At 40.3% G+C, this 17,674-nt stretch overlaps 1 protein-coding gene across 1 annotated transcript in view; it reads left to right on the top strand.

The window, feature by feature from the left end:
• Positions 1 to 17,674, top strand: part of HEPHL1 (hephaestin like 1) — an 89,577-nt gene that overhangs the window by 48,748 nt on the left and 23,155 nt on the right. The window contains exons 10-12 of the mRNA XM_052662105.1: positions 2,380 to 2,530; positions 10,702 to 10,914; positions 13,763 to 13,976. Coding sequence (XP_052518065.1) covers positions 2,380 to 2,530; positions 10,702 to 10,914; positions 13,763 to 13,976 — 578 coding nt within the window. The remainder of the gene's footprint in view (positions 1 to 2,379; positions 2,531 to 10,701; positions 10,915 to 13,762; positions 13,977 to 17,674) is intronic.

The raw sequence follows: 17,674 nt of genomic DNA, 5'->3' as shown, positions 1-17,674 counted from the left end.
CACTGATGGAAAGAGCGAAAGTCAGCTACTTAATCATTTTGAATTACTTTACTAATCAGAAATAGCAGGCTATTTGTTTAAATGGTATATTTTATATTTGGCATTAATCCTAGAAAAGAAGAACCATTAGGATGTATATATAGATAGAAAATTATGATAAGGAGTAGGCTCACATGACTATGGAGGATGACAAGTTTCAAGATATGCAGGGTAAGTCACAGAAAGAGACTCAGGAAGAGCCTGTGTTTGAGTTTGAGTTCAAAGGCAAGCAAAAGCTGACGTTCCAGTTCAAAGGCAAGAAGAATCCCCTTTTACTTGCGAGAGGGTCAGATTTTTTGTTGTTCTGTTAAGGCCTTCAAATGATTGGATGAGGTTCATCCACGCTAGGGAGGGTGATCTTCTTCACTTAGTCGCTGAATCAAATCCAAGCACACTCTTATGGAAATAGCTAGAAAAAAGTTTGACCAAATATCTGGGCACCCAAACAAGTTGACACAAAATTAATTACTACACAGGATCCTACAGCTACCTTCTAACCTCCTCCTGGGCTAATTTCCCCTTTCATAGACCCAGTTACCTTACAGATGACTATCAGATGATGAGGCTCTCCAACCAAATTCCTCTCAGTGGTTTCTTCTCATCCTGTGTACAAATAATGGTTAACACCAGGTACTTAGTATTTGCTAGAGGATGTGCCAAGTGCTTTGCCTATAGTATCAAATTTAACCCTCCAAAAATATGAAGTAGGGACAACTCATATCCTCACTTTGCAAATGAGGGAATTAGGACTTAGAGAAGACAAGTCATTTGTCTCAGTTGTCATAACATGTAAGCAGAATGGCACTATAACCTGGTATCTTTCCAAATATATTTGATCCCTTATTCCCCTTCCAGTATCAATATTTTATTTTGAAAAATCTTAAGCCTACATTGTTTCTTTCCATATCCCATGATCTAAAACACCATGTGATAAAAGCAGTAAGTGTACATAAGGTATAGTAAGAACATAAAGCAAAGAATAACCTTACCTTCAATGAGGAGTTAGGAAAGCATCACAGAGCTGGGACAGCTAAGGTCCCCTTGAAGTTGGGTTAGGGTGGCAGACCATCAAAGTTGAGGGAAAACACGCATAAAGGACAGAGGCCTGCTGAACACAGCAAGTTCAGATTGCTGCTAGGATCTTGGGCTTGCTTTGGTTCAGGTGGCAGGAGGGAAGAGCCAAGAGATGAGGCTGAAAAGGTAGGCAGGGACCTATCACTGTGAATTACATTGTATTCTCCAGATTGAGAAGGAGAGAGATGTGATCAGATGGCACTGGTGAGGGTCCCTCTGGAGTAGAATGCAAGATGAAGGGTAGATTGGGACAGAGTCCATTAGAGGTAGGAAGATGGTTGAGAGACAGAAAACACAGTTACCTCTCTGGTTCAGCTTTAAAGAAAAGCAGATTTTGACAATTCAGCATGTTGTGTGGTCAGTAATATTCAAATAGATGTTTTAGGAATATCCACATGGGAATTATTCCCTCATTATCAACTCAAATTAATATAATTTAGCAAAGCCATGAATTACATGTATTCATTATCTCACTCAAAAACATGTATTAAGTGCCTAGTTTTCCAGGCATTTTTGTTGGAGCTGGGAATGCAGAGAGATACCCAAAACTTCCCTACCCTATCAAAGCCTACATTACAGTGGGACAATAGTCAAAATTTTAAGTGCATACAGAAAATATTTTTGGTGGAGATAAGTGCTATGAAGAAGAGTAGAGTGTGGAAAAGTGAGTGAGTTTGCAGGCAGGAAGGAAGATGAGGGACTTTTAGCTAGGGTGGGGCGAGGGTGCTCCGGGGAGGTGATATTGGTGCAGGGAATGGAACAGAATAAGGCAGGGAGCCAGGCAAGACCTAGGAGAACTTTCTAGACAATGGGAACAGCATGTGAAAAGGTCTTGAGGCAGGAATGAAGTAGGTGTGTTCACAAAAGAACAAAAGACCAGGGTGGCTGGAGTGAGCTAGGGGGTGAATACAAGGAGATGAGGTCAGAGAGGCCAAGGCCAGGACATGGAGTTTAGAGTGACAAAAATAACACGGTGATGACCAGCCTGAGAACAGGAGTACTGCAGATTAGGAAAGCTTCTGAACAGGGACTTACTTCCTCTGAGGAGGTCACATGGGGAGGGAAAAGGATGTGATGAGGAAGATGAATATATCGGGTGTAGAATGAATTTATCAGAATCTTGATTTACAAAATGATCCAGTAAATCTATGGCTGATGTTGATCCTAATTCACTTTCTGTTACTTTATGTTAACTTTCAAAGTGAAGTAGAGCCAAGAAGTCCCCCAAGCTATACTTTAATACGTTCATTTCTTTCTTCCCTGTAGAAAGGAATAGACAAGGAATTTTACCTACTAATCACAGTCTTTGATGAGAATCTGAGCAGGTATCTTGATGAAAATATTCAGAAGTTTACCTGGCATCCCTTCAGCGTTGACAAGGAGGACAAAGAGTTTGTGAAGTCCAACCGAATGCACGGTATGAAAAATCTTTTCCTCTTGTAAAGTCATAATCACATTTGAAGTGAAAATGTTTGGAATGCTTTAGTTATCTTAAGCTTGGTTTCTTGGATATTGTCCTTGGTCATGACTGAAATATTTTGTGGCTTCAGCCTCACAAGGTATGGTGAAACTTCTCCATCTCAAGAGATGTGAAACTTAATACTTCTAAAGCACTTCATCAACTTTAGACAAAATAATACAAAATTTGAACTAGCAAAGGTCACAGTACATAATAAATGTAGAAAATTAGTTACATATATATATATATTTCCTCCAAGAGCAACTGAATACACATTCTTTTCAAGTGCAAACAGAACATTCTCCAGGATAGATTATATGCTAAACCACTAAACAAGCCTCTGTAAATTTAAGAAAATTGAAAATACATCAAGCACCTTTCTTGAAAACAATACTATATAAGACTGGCAATTAACTTTGAGAAAAAAAAAACTACAAAAATACACAACAGGTGAAGGCTGAACAATATTCTACTAAACAACCAATGCATCACTGAAAAAATCAAAGAGAAAATAAAAAAATATCTAGAGATAAATGAAAATGAAAACATGACAATCCAAAACTTATGAGCTAGCAAAAACAGTTCAAAACAGAATTTAAAAGTTTACTTCAGGAAAAAAAGAAACATTTCAAATAAAACCTAACTTTACACCTAAAAGAGCTAGAGAAAGAGCAAATAAAACCTAATGTTAGTGAAGGATAAGAAGTCATAAGGATAAGAGCAGAAATAAGTGAATAGAGACAAAATTAGAAAGGATCAATGAAATTAAAAGCTGGTTCTTTAAAAAGTTAAATAAAACTGATAAACCTTTAACCAGACTCATCAAGAAAAAAATGGGAGGACCCAGATCAATAAAATCAGAAATGAAAAAGGAGAGGTTACAACAGACACCACAGAAATATAAAGGATAATAAAAGGCTACTACAAGCATCTATTTGCCAATAAAATGGACAACCTGGAAGAAATGGACAAATCTTTAGAAATGTACTATCTACTAAGACTGAATCAGGATGAAATAGGAAATACAAATAGACCACTTATCAGTAAAGAAATTGAGTCAGTAATTTAAAAACTCCCAACAAACAAAAATCCAGGACCAGATGGCTTCACCATACGGTAGAATTGGAATTCTACCAAATATTTAGAGAAGAGTTAACACCTACATTTAAAAACTATTCCAAATAATTGCAAAGGAAAGAATGCTTCCAAACTCATTCTATGAGTCCACCATCACCCTGATACCAAAACCAGACAAAAGTATCACACAAAAAGGGGAAATTACAGGCCAATATCACCAGTGAACATAGATGCAAAAATCCTCAACAAAATATTAGCTAACTGAATCTAATAATACATTTAAAGGATAATGCACTATGATCAAGTGGAATTTATCTCAGGGATGCAAGGACTTTTTAATACCCACAAAACAATCAATGTGAGATACCACATTAACAAACTGAAGAGTAAAAAGTGTATGGTCCTCTCAATAGATGCAGAAAAAGCTTTTGACAAAATTAACCACCCATTTTTGATAATAGAAATTCTCCAGAAAGTGGGCATAGAGGGAACATACCTTAATATAATAAAAGTCATGTGACAAACCCACAGCAAACATTATACTCAATGGTGAAAAGCTGAAAGCATGTCCTCTAATATTAGGAACAAGGCAAGGATACCCACTCTTGCCAATTTTATTCAACATAACAATGGAAGTCTAAGTCACAGTAATCCAAAGAAAAGGAAATAAGTCATGCAAATTGGAAAGAAGTAAAACTATTACTGTTTTCAGGTGGCATACAATTCATAGAAAATCCTAATGAAGTCACCAGAAAACTATTAGAGCTCATCAATGAATTTAGTAAGGTTGCAGAATACAAAATTAATACACAGAAATCTGTTGCATTTATACACACTAACAATGCATTATAAGAAAAAGAAATTAAGAAAAAAATCTCACTTACCATCTCATCAAAAAGAATAAAATATCTAGGAATAAACCTATCTTGAGAGGCAAAGGACTTGTACTCAGAAAACTATATGACAGTGATGAAAGAAACTGAAGATGGAAAAGACAAAAACAGATGGCAAAGATATACTGTGATCTTGGATAGTAAGAATCAATATTTTTTGTTTGGTTGGGTTTTTTTTTTCCAGTTTTATTTATTTATCTTTTTACTTTACAATATTGTATTGGTTTTGCCATACATTGACATGAATCCACCATGGGTGTACATTTGTTTCCCATTCTGAACCCCCCTCCCACCTCCCTCCCCATCCCATCCCTCTGGGTCATCCCAGTGCACCAGTCCCGAGCACCCTGTATCATGCATCGAACCTGGACTGGTGATTCATTTCACATGTGATAATTTACATGTTTCAATGCCATTCTCCCATATCATCCTGCCCTCTCCCTCTCCCACGGAGTCCAAAAGACTGTTCTATACATCTGTGTCTCTTTTGCTGTCTCGTATACAGGGTTAGTGTTACCATCTTTCTAAATTCCATATATATGCATTAGTATACTGTATTGGTGTTTTTCTTTCTGGCTTACTTCACTCTGTATAATAGGCTCCGGTCTCATCCACCTCATTAGAACTGATTCAAATGTATTCTTTTTAATGGCCGGGTAATATTCCATTGTGTATATGTACCACAGCTTTCTTATCTATTCGTCTGCTGATAGACATCTAGGTTGCTTCCATGTCCTGGCTATTATAAACAGTGCTGCAATGGACATTGAGTACACGTGTCTCTTTCAATTCTGGTTTCCTTGGTGTGTATACCCAGCAGTGAGATTGCTGGCTCATATGGCAGTTCTATTTCCAGTTTTTTAAGGAATCTCCACACTGTTCTCCATAGTGGCTGTACTAGTTTGCATTCCCTTCAACAGTGTAAGAGGGTTCCCTTTTCTCCACACCCTCTCCAGCATTTATTGCTTGTAGACTTCTGGATAGTAGCCATTCTGACTGGCGTGAAATGGTACCTCATTGTAGTTTTGATTTGCATTTCTCTGATAATGAGTAATGTTGAGCATCTTTTCATGTGTTTGTTAGCCATCTGTATGTTTTCTTTGGAGAAATACCTGTTTAGTTCTTTGGCCCACTTTTTGATTGAGTCGTTTATTTTTCTGGGATTGAGCTGCAGGAGTTGCTTGTATATTTTTGAGATTAATTCTTTGTCAGTTGCTTCATTTGCTATTATTTTCTCCCATTCTGAAGGCTGCCTTTTCACCCTGCTTATAGTTTCCTTTGTTGTGCAGAAGATTTTAATTTTAATTAGGTCCCATTTGTTTATTTTTGCTTTTATTTCCAATATTTGTGGGAGGTGGGTCATAGAGGATCCTGCTATGGTTTATGTCGGAGAGTGTTTTGCCTATGTTTTCCTCTAGGAGTTTTATAGTTTCTGATCTTATGTTTAGATCTTTAACCCATTTTGAGTTTATTTTTGTGTATGGTGTTATAAAGTGTTCTAGTTTCATTCTTTTACAAGTGGTTGACTAGTTTTCCCAGCACCACTTTTTAAAGAGATTGTCTTTTCTCTGTTGTATATTCTTGCCTCCTTTGTCAAAGATAAGGTGTCCATAGGTGTATGGATTTATCTATGGGCTTTCTATTTTGTTCCATTGATCTATATTTCTGTCTTTGTTCCAGTACCATACTTTCTTGATGACTGTGGCTTTTTAGTAGAGCCTGAAGTCAGGTGGGTTGATTCCTCCAGTTCCATTCTTCTTTCTCAAGATTGCTTTGGCTGTTCTAGGTTTTTTGTATTTCCATACAAATTGTGAAATTATTTGTTCTAGTTCTCTGAAAAATACCGTTGGTAGCTTGACAGGGATTACATTGAAGCTATAAATTGCTTTGGGTAGTATACTCATTTCACTATATTGAAGGAGTCAATATTTTTAAATGACCATTCTGCTCAAGGCAATCTATGAATTCAATGCAATCTCTATCAAGAGCATTTTTCACAGAACTAAAACAAATAATTTTAAAATTTGTATAGAAACACAAAAGACCCCAAAAAGCCAAACGAATCTTAAGAAAGAACAGAGCTGAAGGACTCAATGCTGACTTCAGACAATCAAGGGGCTTCCTGGGTGGTGCTAGTGGCAAAGAATCCGCCTGCCAATACAGGAGACATAAGGGACACAGCATTCAATCCCTGGGTTGGGAAGATCCCTGGAGGAGGGTGAAGCAATTCACTCCAGTATTCTTGTCTGGAGAATCCCATGGGTAGAGGAGCCTGGAGGGCTACAGTCCATAGGGTCGCAAAGAGTTGGACACGACTGAAGTGGCTTAGCATAGTAATCAAAATAGTTTGGCACTGGCACAAAACCAGACACAGATCAATGGAACAGAACAGAGAGGCTAAAAATAAACCCATGTGCTTCTGTCAATCACTCTATGGCAAAGGAGGCAAGAATATAGAATGGGGAAAGGACAGTCTCTACAATAAGTGTTTCAGGGAAAACTGGACAACTACAGAATGAAATTAGAAGATTCTCTAACACCAATATACAAAAATAAAATGAATTAAAGATCTAAATGCCAGACTGGATACTATGAAACTCCCAGAGAAAAACAGAGGCAGAACACTCTTTGACATAAATTCCAGCAACAGTGTTTTGGATCTGTCTCCTAAAGTAAAGAAAAAAAGGAAAAATAAGCAAATGAGATCTAATTAAATTGAAAAGCTTGTGTGCAGCAAAGGAAACCATCAACAAAATGAATACAACCTACTGAATGGGAGAAAATGTTTGCAAATGACATGCCTGACAAGAGATTAATAATCAACAAGTATAAACAACTTGTACAACCCAAAATCAAAGAAACAAACAATGTGATTAAAAATGGGGCAGAAGAATTGAATAGACGTTTTTCCAAAGAGGAAATGCAGATGGCTAACCAACAGGCACCTGAAAAGATTCTAAACAGCATTGCTACATCAGAGAAATGCAAATCAAAACCACAATGAGATATCAGCTCACGTCAGAATAGCTATCATCAAAAAGAACACAAACAGCAAATGTTAGAGAGGATGTGGAGAAAAGGGAACCCTTATACACAATTGGTGGGAATGTAAATTGGTGCAGCCATTGTGGAAAACAGTATGGAAGTGTCTCAAAAAAATAAAAATAGAACTACAATATAACCCAACAATTTCAGTTCTGGAAACAAAAAACACCAAAACCACTAATTCAAAATGATGCATGCAGCCTAATGTTTATGTATATATACATACATACATATATATACATACACAAACATATATAAGGAATAAAACTCAGACATAAAAAAGGAATGAAATTCTGCCATTTGCAACAACATGGATGGAACTAGAGAATATTACGCTCAGTGAAATAAGTCAGACAGAGAAAGACAAATATTGTATGCTTTCACTTATACGTGGAATCTAAAAAATAGACCAAATGAACATATAAAACAACAATGAAAAAACAGATTCACAGATATAGAGAACAAACTAATGATTATCGGTGGGGAGAGGGAAGGGTGAAGGGGTAAGATAGGGCTATGGGATTAAGAAAAAAATACTACAATGAGTAAAATAAATAAGCTACAAGGGTATATTATACAACATAGGGAAATATTGCCATTATTTTATATTAACTTTAAATGGAGTATAATCTATAAACATATTGAATCGCCATGTTGTATACTTAAAACTAATATAATATTATAAATCAAATATGTTTCAATAAAAATTTCTTTCAATGCCTAAAGCAAACAAGGCAGATAACAGACCTTGTTTTAGGGCCAAGCATAGCACCTATTTATTGCCTTTAAAACGTTATGAGAGAATAGTGAAATAGCCTTCCCCTTCTCTCCCAAAGAAGTGCAAAAAAAGTCTCTCTTTCTCCCATGGAAGTCCAAAAATGTTCAAGGCTCTAAGTGACCCACAGCACCAACTCAGACTTTTGTGGTCTCAGATGCTCTGTTCCAGTGAACCCCTTCTTGGACCAATGGAAAACAAGGAATAATGCAGTTTCAACATCATCTTATTTAAAAAAAATTGTTATAACTGAAGACAAAATTTGTTCCCAACCTTTATAATAGCCAATAAAAAGGTAAACTAAGCTATAAATTAGGAAACATAGCAATTCCTTAATGGAAAAGCTAGGCTGCAAAAGGGATCTATATACAGAGAAGCCTGTACATAGAAAACAGAAAACAACCTCATGGATCATGTCAAATCCAGTCCCTTCCTGGTTTGGCAATTTGAAATATACTTGTATATTTTAAACCTACAGAATATGTCATGTTTAAGGCAAAATTCAAGGAAATTATGTATTTAGTTTAAGCTTCACATTAATTATAAATTAAATTTTGTCTCCAGTCTTGCTTGCATGAATAGGAGAAAGTTGGCTACAATACCAAAGAGAAAATGCCTTATATGGCATACAATGTTTGCATTGCTCATGTTATACGGTCTACATTCCAATCTGCTTGTTGAATATATAAATGAATGAATGAATGTTCCAGAAAAAGAGGTTCCGGCGGTGGGGAGGGCGTGCCACACAGCTTTGTGGTATCTTAATTCCCTGACCTGGGCCTCCAGCAGTGAGAATGTGGAATCCTAACTACTGGATCACCAGGGAATTCCCAGGAAAGAGAAGTGTTAAACTGGAGTTCCTAGGCAACAGGGAATTCTCTACCACCTATCCAAGGACTAAACTGTTAGCATTACAGTTTCCAATGGGATGGGGAGGGAGGTGGGCGGGAGATTCGGGATGGGGAACACATGTACACCCATGGCTGATTCATGTCAATGTATGGCAAAACCCACTACAATATTGTAAAGTAGTTAGCCTCCAATTAAAATAAATAAATTGAAAAAAATTACAATGATATCTCTTTAACATTCACTGGACAAGACAGTCTATTTGCTGTTATTTGCATCATGATCAAAGATTTTCTTCAGAAAGTGTGATATTCTTCTCAGCTGCTCCAGGGCTTCTTGGAATTTCTGCTGATAATTCCAGATATTTGAGTAAAATTACCAAACACCACTCATTTTGCAGATAAAGAAACAAAAGGTAATTTTATTTGACAATGAGATTCTAACAGGAGACCATTTATGTGTGTGGTCACAGGCCGTAGAAGGAGTGGAGTGGGGGGTGCCTCTCTCCAGGACATCAAGCCTGAGACGCAATTAGGTGCAGTCACCCCTCAGTGTACTCAGTCATAGTGGTCATCCCCCAGAGGGGGCGAGTGTAGCCGCTGTCAGTGGATTGAGGTTGATATCAAAGAGAAAAGCAATTTGCATTTCTGGAGGTACAAAGACTTTTTGTATCTAAGTGGGATCATTATTCAAAGTCTTGTCAGTTATTTTACTGAAGTTGGAAAATCAAAATTATCATAAGGCAAAATTATTTATTCAAGGGCTAACCTCTTAAAACTTAGTGTCCCTTCCCCACTCCTCAAATCCCTCTTCACTGACCAGACATGCAAATATAATGTCGATCAACTGCAAGTCTTTCAAGTGATGCAAGATCCATAAAATCAGTGAAGGGATGTCTGATAACTTCTAGAATGAAATGCAAAGCCATTGGCAAATGAGGATCTGACAGAATTAAATGAATAACTGAGGAAAAGACACTTAACAAGGGAGATGACAGGCTAAGAACCTTGAAAGAAAATGACTTCCATATCAAGAGTTTTAAAAAAAGACTTTGGGGAAATTCATGAAATCTGTAAATATTTTTTCAAAGATGATGCTCTTTATAATCTGCAAAACTAAAATGTGAAATGAAGGGTATTATATAATGCTATCAAATAATTTTGTCAGAGAAAAATTGCCTCAGGAAACAACCTGTTTATTTCTTATTAATTCTTAGAATTCATGTCCTATGTATACATTGTTAAATAGAACAGTTTTACAGTTTTAGTGTATTTTAATTATTCATTATTAATTTCATTCTCCATTTAAATTTGATAGAGCACCTGACTTTTTCCCAGTACTCTTTATTCTCTGATAATAGGATCTTCTGTAAATTTTGAACTTGAACACCACTGCCTCCATATGCACTGATAATCTTTCACTAAGGTGATGTGTTTTCAGCACATCTACAAAATAATAGTGGGCTCTGCTCTCCTTTTCCTTCCATTTAGCTATTAATGGCTACATGTATGGCAACCAGCCAGGCCTAACCATGTGCAAAAAGGATAGAGTTTCCTGGCATCTGATTGGAATGGGCACCGACACGGACATGCATGGAATTTATTTTCAAGGGAACACCATCCACCTACGAGGGACTCACCGGGACTCCCTGGCACTGTTTCCCCACGTCTCCACAACGGCATTCATGCAGCCAGACCGTGCAGGTAAACTTGGCATGGCCAGCTCAAGTGACCAGAGTCCTATCTTCATGCAGGTACTCTTAGGGTCTTTCCCCAGAAGAAATTGGTTGAATTTGGGCAATTCTGGGTGTGCAGAAGGAAATACAGCCTTGAGTAGAATCAGAGAATCCTGACTATTGTATTTCACACACATAAAGTGAAGGACAGAGGAAAAGCATCTAATAACATCCATAAAGCAAAAGTAGGAGTGCTCTAAATGACCTGGCCTCACAAATCCTAGGAGAATGCTCTTAATTTATTTCCATGAACAATTCAGCCCCAAGAAAGAGTATATCTGTTTGCTTGTTTAGTCTCTTTAAACACAAACTTCATTTTAGTTGCTGCTTGGAAGCATCAACCAGACATGAGCAGCCTGGTGGTTGCTTCCAGGTTGTAGATGTCAACTTGTCTCCCTTCTCTAAAGATTGATAGTGGTCTCTTGATGAGTCCAAACAGGGTCTTGCCTATTGTCTTTCTCTTGGGTGCCCAGAAAGCAAGCTGTGTTGGATCCAGAGTCCATGGAGAACCCATTGAAGTGGCATCCCTTCTCTTAGAGATTAACAAGTTAATTAGGTCACTGGGGCACTTTAATAAAAGATAAAGAGTAATATTTGGCAACATATGCTCTCTTATGAAAAATAAGAATAGTAAATGCTGTGGATATTCAACATGTTTCTCCAAACCAACTTTTTCATTGGTCTCAAAATGAAACCAATATGCTACTCAAGATAAGTACTTGCCTACTCTGTTTCCTGTATGAATAGGTATTTACTTCTTTCGTTCACACTGGAACTGCATTTTAGATGCTACTCTCTGTCACTGGTTAAGAATTTGAGATTTGAGGGAAAAAAAATTCAAAGAGAAAAGAAGATAGACCTCTTCAAAGCTACTCTTTTCTATTAACAAGTAGTAAATATGACTTATGTCACCTCTTTACACGTTAAACATTTCTACCTGAGACGAACCTAAAATTTTAAGTCATCAGAGAAATATATAGAAAACATATGGACCCTGGGAGCCACCTAACCCTGCCTCAACATTCACTTCTGGCTGCTGTGAGTGTAAATGCATATTTTTCCATGATTTTACATTCAGTTAGCTGGTTGAGAGAGGAAAAGTCTCCATGACTTACCTACCAAATAAAATATATGGATTTTTACAGAAAAAAAAAAAAAAAAGATCCTTGAGCTTCAAAACTTTTGCCAGAGAACTGCCTCAGACTAGGGGCTCCATTAATACTTGCCTTATAAGCATCTAGTATTCAACTTTTCTATATTAATTGATTGATCAATTATGAATCACCCCAAGGGATGCCTTTGGAACAATTACTTTTTTAAAATTCACTCTTCAAGATCAAAGAGGGGATGAGAGGGAAACAACCAAATAGTTTTAATTCATAGAAACAGCATTCAAAGCTAGAGATGGCTGGAATAATTTTAGGGACATGGTTACTTACTCATGGGCCCTCCAGTCTTCTAAAGAGCTACATGACATGCTTTCCAGTTTATGTTTGGTGGTGAGTATAAATCAGCGACTACTGAAAAGCTGAGTCATTTCAGCTATTGCCGCCCCATCCTCTAAGCTAAAAGGAGTACCCAAACATGGGTAGAGTAGCCTGTCAGCTGAAAGTCAAACATTTCCTCTTTGATCTTTTTTTTTTTCCAACCACTTTACTGATGTATGACCGAAACACAAAAAGCTGTATATTTTATGCATGTAAATTGATGAGTGTGGAAATAGTATGCATCTGTGAAAATATCACCATAATCAAGGCTTTAAGCTCCTCCTTGTTCTTAGAAAAGAAAATTCCTCCTCTGTTGAAGGGATGATGAGCTCACAAATAGTGGGCTGCCCGGAGACCAGCACAGGCAGAGGAAGCTCTGGCCACCTCCGTTGTCAGAAGGGTCTTCTCTTTGCTTTTACAGAGGATCACCATTTGTGCCTGGGTGTGCTAGGGTACCCTATGAACCAATGGTTTGGGCTCGTCCTGAAGGGATAATTTGGCAATATTTAGACATGATAGATGCTATCTCTGTGCATTGTAGATAGTTAATGAGACCCACACTCTCATTCACCTCTGAGAAGAGTCAACTAGAGAAGAAGATTTGTTGATCCAATAATTTCCCTGAGTTAACATCTTCCAATAATTTGATTTTGTATGATTTTATTGTGAATTTAATTAAAATATGTATATCTGATGCCAAGGCATCTAGAAAATTCAGCTTAAAAAATCATATAGTTTTCAGTCAGATATGATGGTTGCTATTTCTTTTTCCTTTTCATATGGCATAATGTAGACCTACCACTGGAAATGAGACCCTCCTCTGCTCAAGGGCTTAATGAAAAAATACATTTAGCTTTAAGAGTAATAGCTTATTTGTATATTGCACCTTATAGCTTATGAAACCCTTTAGGGCAAAACCCATGACTTCAGAAGCGTGACCTAATTTGAAATTTGTCTGGACAGGTAATTAGTTCATTTTAAACTGGGCTGGGAGAAGACACCTATCAGTGATTTTTCCAGAAGTGACTATCCTCTAATAGGTGTGTACAATAGGGGAGACCAGGGAAATCATTTCTTGGCAGCAACTTTACAAGTTTTTTTAAATTTGTTTTTGGACATGACAGATGAATTTCAGATTGTATTTTCCCCCATACGTAAATATATTTACGAGTAATTTATTCCTCTTAGGGTCTGATTTTTAAATGCTAGAGAAGGTTGATATCTTAAAAACCCACCTGACTGGTTATTTTGTAATAATTACGGAGGTTTGCTAGCAAACCAAAAGCAAGCGCTCTCATCGCTCTGAACGCCAAGCCATGTTTCTTCCAGGAGTCTTCAGGGTCTTTTGCTCCACCCTGCACCACTTGGCGAGAGGCATGCATCAGATATATGAGGTCAGCAGCTGCGGCAACAAGGACCCTCCTGAGCAGCCCTATGGGATGATAAGAACCTTTTACATCGCCGCTGAAGAGGTAGAATGGGATTATGCCCCTAACAAAAACTGGGAGTTCGAAAAGCAGCACTTGGACGCAGGAGGGGAAAGGTACCACAGGCCGAGCCGCCGCCGTCTCTGGGGTGGGTTCGCACACGTGCGTGGACGTTCGGCAAACGCGGAACCTAAAAGGGCCCCGGGTGCTGTCTGCCCAGTCCTGGCACACAGACATGTCATCCAGGACCACGAAAGAGTAGGGAAGTCGCCGTCCCCCTCTGGGGGAGCAGTCTGAAGCCAGTCTGGTTCCCGGGAGGCTGGCGGGCCACGCACGTGGGTCTGAGCGAGCGCGGGGCAGGTCAGGTCAGGAGCTCGCCTCCCGGGGACCCGGGGGATGCGGTACAGAGAGAGGCAGGGCCGCTGCGCAGAGGTAGGGGAGGCGCTGCAGATGGGCTGGGGAAAGGGGTCAGCACGGGGGCTTGCTTCCCGGGAACCCCTAGGGACGCGGTGAGGAGACGCAGGGCAGCTGCGCAGAGCTGGCGGGGGGCGGGGGTGGGGGTAGGGGCGGTGGGGAGGGGAGTGCGCTGTAGATGGGCCGGGGTGGGGGCCACCGGCAGTCACTGGCCGCGGGGACACCTGAGGGGCAGGGGAGGCGGAGAGCACCGGGCTGGGGCAGGAAGGGCAGGTCGCCTCATTGGCCTGGTCCCCAGAGCATCCATGAGGCTGGCCCTCCTGTGGAGGCACTGCCCTTGCAGAGCACAGAGGAATCCGCGGGCTCGAAGACCTTGCGCGCTGCTGAGCACGGGTGCCCTCCGGCCGGGCCTTCAGGGCTGAACTGTCTTGGGGGGCAGGCCTGCAGGCCTCTTCCCCGGGGTTAGCACCTTCTGCCTGGCTGGCACCGCCCCATGTATGCAGGTGAGGACTGGTTCACTCAGTCACTGGCAGAGGTGGAGTTGAACGCTGACCTTTCTGAAGGACAAATCCGTGTTCTCATCACCATGCCATGCTGACGTTCATGCCCTGTTCCTCTTTGATATTTATTATCACACTTCCCTTGCCCTGTCTTGCCCAGCCTTCATGCACCTTCTGTGGTTATGACTCCCACCAACTCCTCTACAACAGCTATTAGGAATCAGCCTGTTCTGTTTTTCTTACTCGGCCTGTTTTGAGGGTTCAGGCTCATGGAAAGAATATAATGGTGCCACCTTGTGGATAAATGAAGAAACAAAATCACTCCTCAGTTTTAAAAGATTTGCGTCAAGGGTAGGATGCTTTAAAATTCATTCCAGAATTCACCAGGTTTCCCTGGTAGCTCAGCTGGTAAAGAACCCACCTGCAATGTAGGACACCCTGGTTCAATCCCTGGATTGGGAGGATCCACTGGAGAACGGGTAGGCTACCCACTCCAGTATTCTTGGGCTTCCCTGGTGGCTCAGACAGTAAAGAATACGCCTGCAATGTGGGAGACCTGGGTTTGATCCCTTGGTTGCGAACATCCCTTGGGAAGGGCTGTTGCTGCTAAGCCGCTTCAGTCGTGTCCAGCTCTGTGCAACCCCATAGACAGCAGCCCACCAGGCTCCTCTGTCCCTGGGATTCTCCAGGCAAGAACACTAGAGTGGGTTGCCATTTCCTTCTCCAGTGCACGCATGCATGCATGCTAAGTCATTTCAGTCGTGTCCGACTCTGTGAGACCCCATGAACAGCAGCCCTCCAGGCTCCTCTGTCCACAGGATTCTCCAGGCAAGAATACTGGAGTGGGTTGCCTGGATGGGTAGCCCTTCCCAGGGAGAAGGAAATGGCCACCCACTGCAGTATTCTTGCCTGGAGAATCCTGTGGACAGAGGAGCCTGGCAGGCTACAGTCTATGGGGTCACAAAGAGTCGGACATGGCTAAGTGACTTTCACTTCACTTCACTTCAATTATTCACCAACACGTTTTGTTAAACCAGACACACCTCCTGCCAAAGTAGTGCTGCTTATACAAGTTAAAAATGGATAATTCAGTATAAAGTGAAATGAATACTAACTTGGTCTTTGCTAAAATAATTATTTCATTAACAGGCTGCTAACTCTGAAGACATTATTGTATCATAATTGTCACATGTACAGTCCTAGCCCATGAGTATGTAAGAAATACATCCTTCATTATTTTCTTGAAACTCAGTGTAATTTCTGTTTTCAGCCCCATCCTTCCAGGCTGGCGGAAAGAGCTAGCTTTAATCTTCTGGGATTGTCCTTCAAGCTTCTTAGAGAGATAGAGGGAAGTGGGTGTGTCTGCACCCTGTCCCTGCCATTCTGGTCTTGCCCATAAATAAATGACAACAAAGTGAAATGAGAGCATTTTCACCTATTAAAAATGCAACAGAAGAGCCGCAACCGCAGTCTTCTAGATCAGCATTAATATAGTAGACTGTATCCATACTTGGCTATAGAACACTTGAAATGTGATAGTCCAAATTGAGATGAACCATAAGTATAAAACATACAATGGATTTCATAGAATCAGTATGAATAAAAGCATAAACTATATAACTAACAAATATTTTACAATTATCACATGATGAAATGATAAAATTTTGGTTGTGTTGGGTTAACTGAAATTGTTAACATTGATTTCGCCTGTTTAAAAAGCAACAGCTCTGTAGATAAAAATGCAGGACAGAGTTGCAGTGACAAGTTGTCCCAGTGGCAGTCTGCGGTTCCCCCGTAGATCAGAGCCCAGGAACAAATGCCCTCCTACCCCAGTCACTATGCATCTGCCATTTGACCCGAGGTCATATCTTAGGACATCTCCGAGTTTCAAACCACCCCTGAGTATGGGTTTTCCCTGAAACATTTATTGTCCTGGTCAGCACAGACCCTCTGCCTCACCTTGGAACCTGGAAGTCTTTCCCTGTGGCTTCCTAAGAACATAGTGGGGAGAACTCAGGATCCCAGAAAGGCAACAGATGGGACTGTCAGGGCAATGTCAGAGTCTATGCAGTGGGAGGGAATTTAAAAACAGAGAGTAGGTTGCTATAGAGAATTCCCTCATAGCTCATCTGGTAAATAATCTGCCTGCAATGCGGGAGACCCCAGTTTGATCTCTGGGTGGGGAAGATCCCCTGGGGAAGGGAAAGGCTACCCACTCCAGTATTCTGGGCTGGAGAATTCCATGGACTCTATAGTCCATGGGGTCACAAAGAGTCGGACATGACTGAGTGACTTTCACTTCACTTCCTAGCACTCTTGAACTTGTGGACTGATGCGCATGTAATTTAACTAACCTGGGATTTGAGGTAAGACTCAGCATCTATTGAGCACCACCTCTCATAAGCCAGGTCTTTTGCTGAGCATTTTCCACTCCATCAGCTCTGGCCCAGCACCGTTACGTGACCTCCCAGTGAGATGACGACAGAGTAAGCACTCAGGCGGTTCTTAACAGGTGTCTGACACTGACACAGCTTTATATGTCTCAACTCCTATGATCCTGACATCACTCCTGGGGGTTGGGTGAATTATTATCACCTCATTTTGCAGAGGAGGGAGGCTAGAAAACAGCAGAGGTAGCTCAAGAGTCTGGGCTTGTCACCACCACACATGCTGCTAGGACTCCTGGAAAATAAAAGTAGAAGAAAACTTTCTTCCTTGGAAAGCACACAGTGAGGGGTAAAAGGTATATACGTGCATTTGTAAAATACCCACTGTGTGCTCAGGATCATGCAAAGTGCTGAGAAGGGCACACAAGGTCCTTTCCACACAGATTTCATGTTCCGGGGGGGGGAAGGCATTAGAGCAAACACGCTGAGTCAGGCAGGCACTGTGGGAGGGGA

Source organism: Budorcas taxicolor, chromosome 25, assembly GCF_023091745.1.
Source record: "Budorcas taxicolor isolate Tak-1 chromosome 25, Takin1.1, whole genome shotgun sequence".
NCBI classification, from domain to species: domain Eukaryota; kingdom Metazoa; phylum Chordata; class Mammalia; order Artiodactyla; family Bovidae; genus Budorcas; species Budorcas taxicolor.
This window is presented reverse-complemented; position numbering and strand designations above follow the sequence as displayed.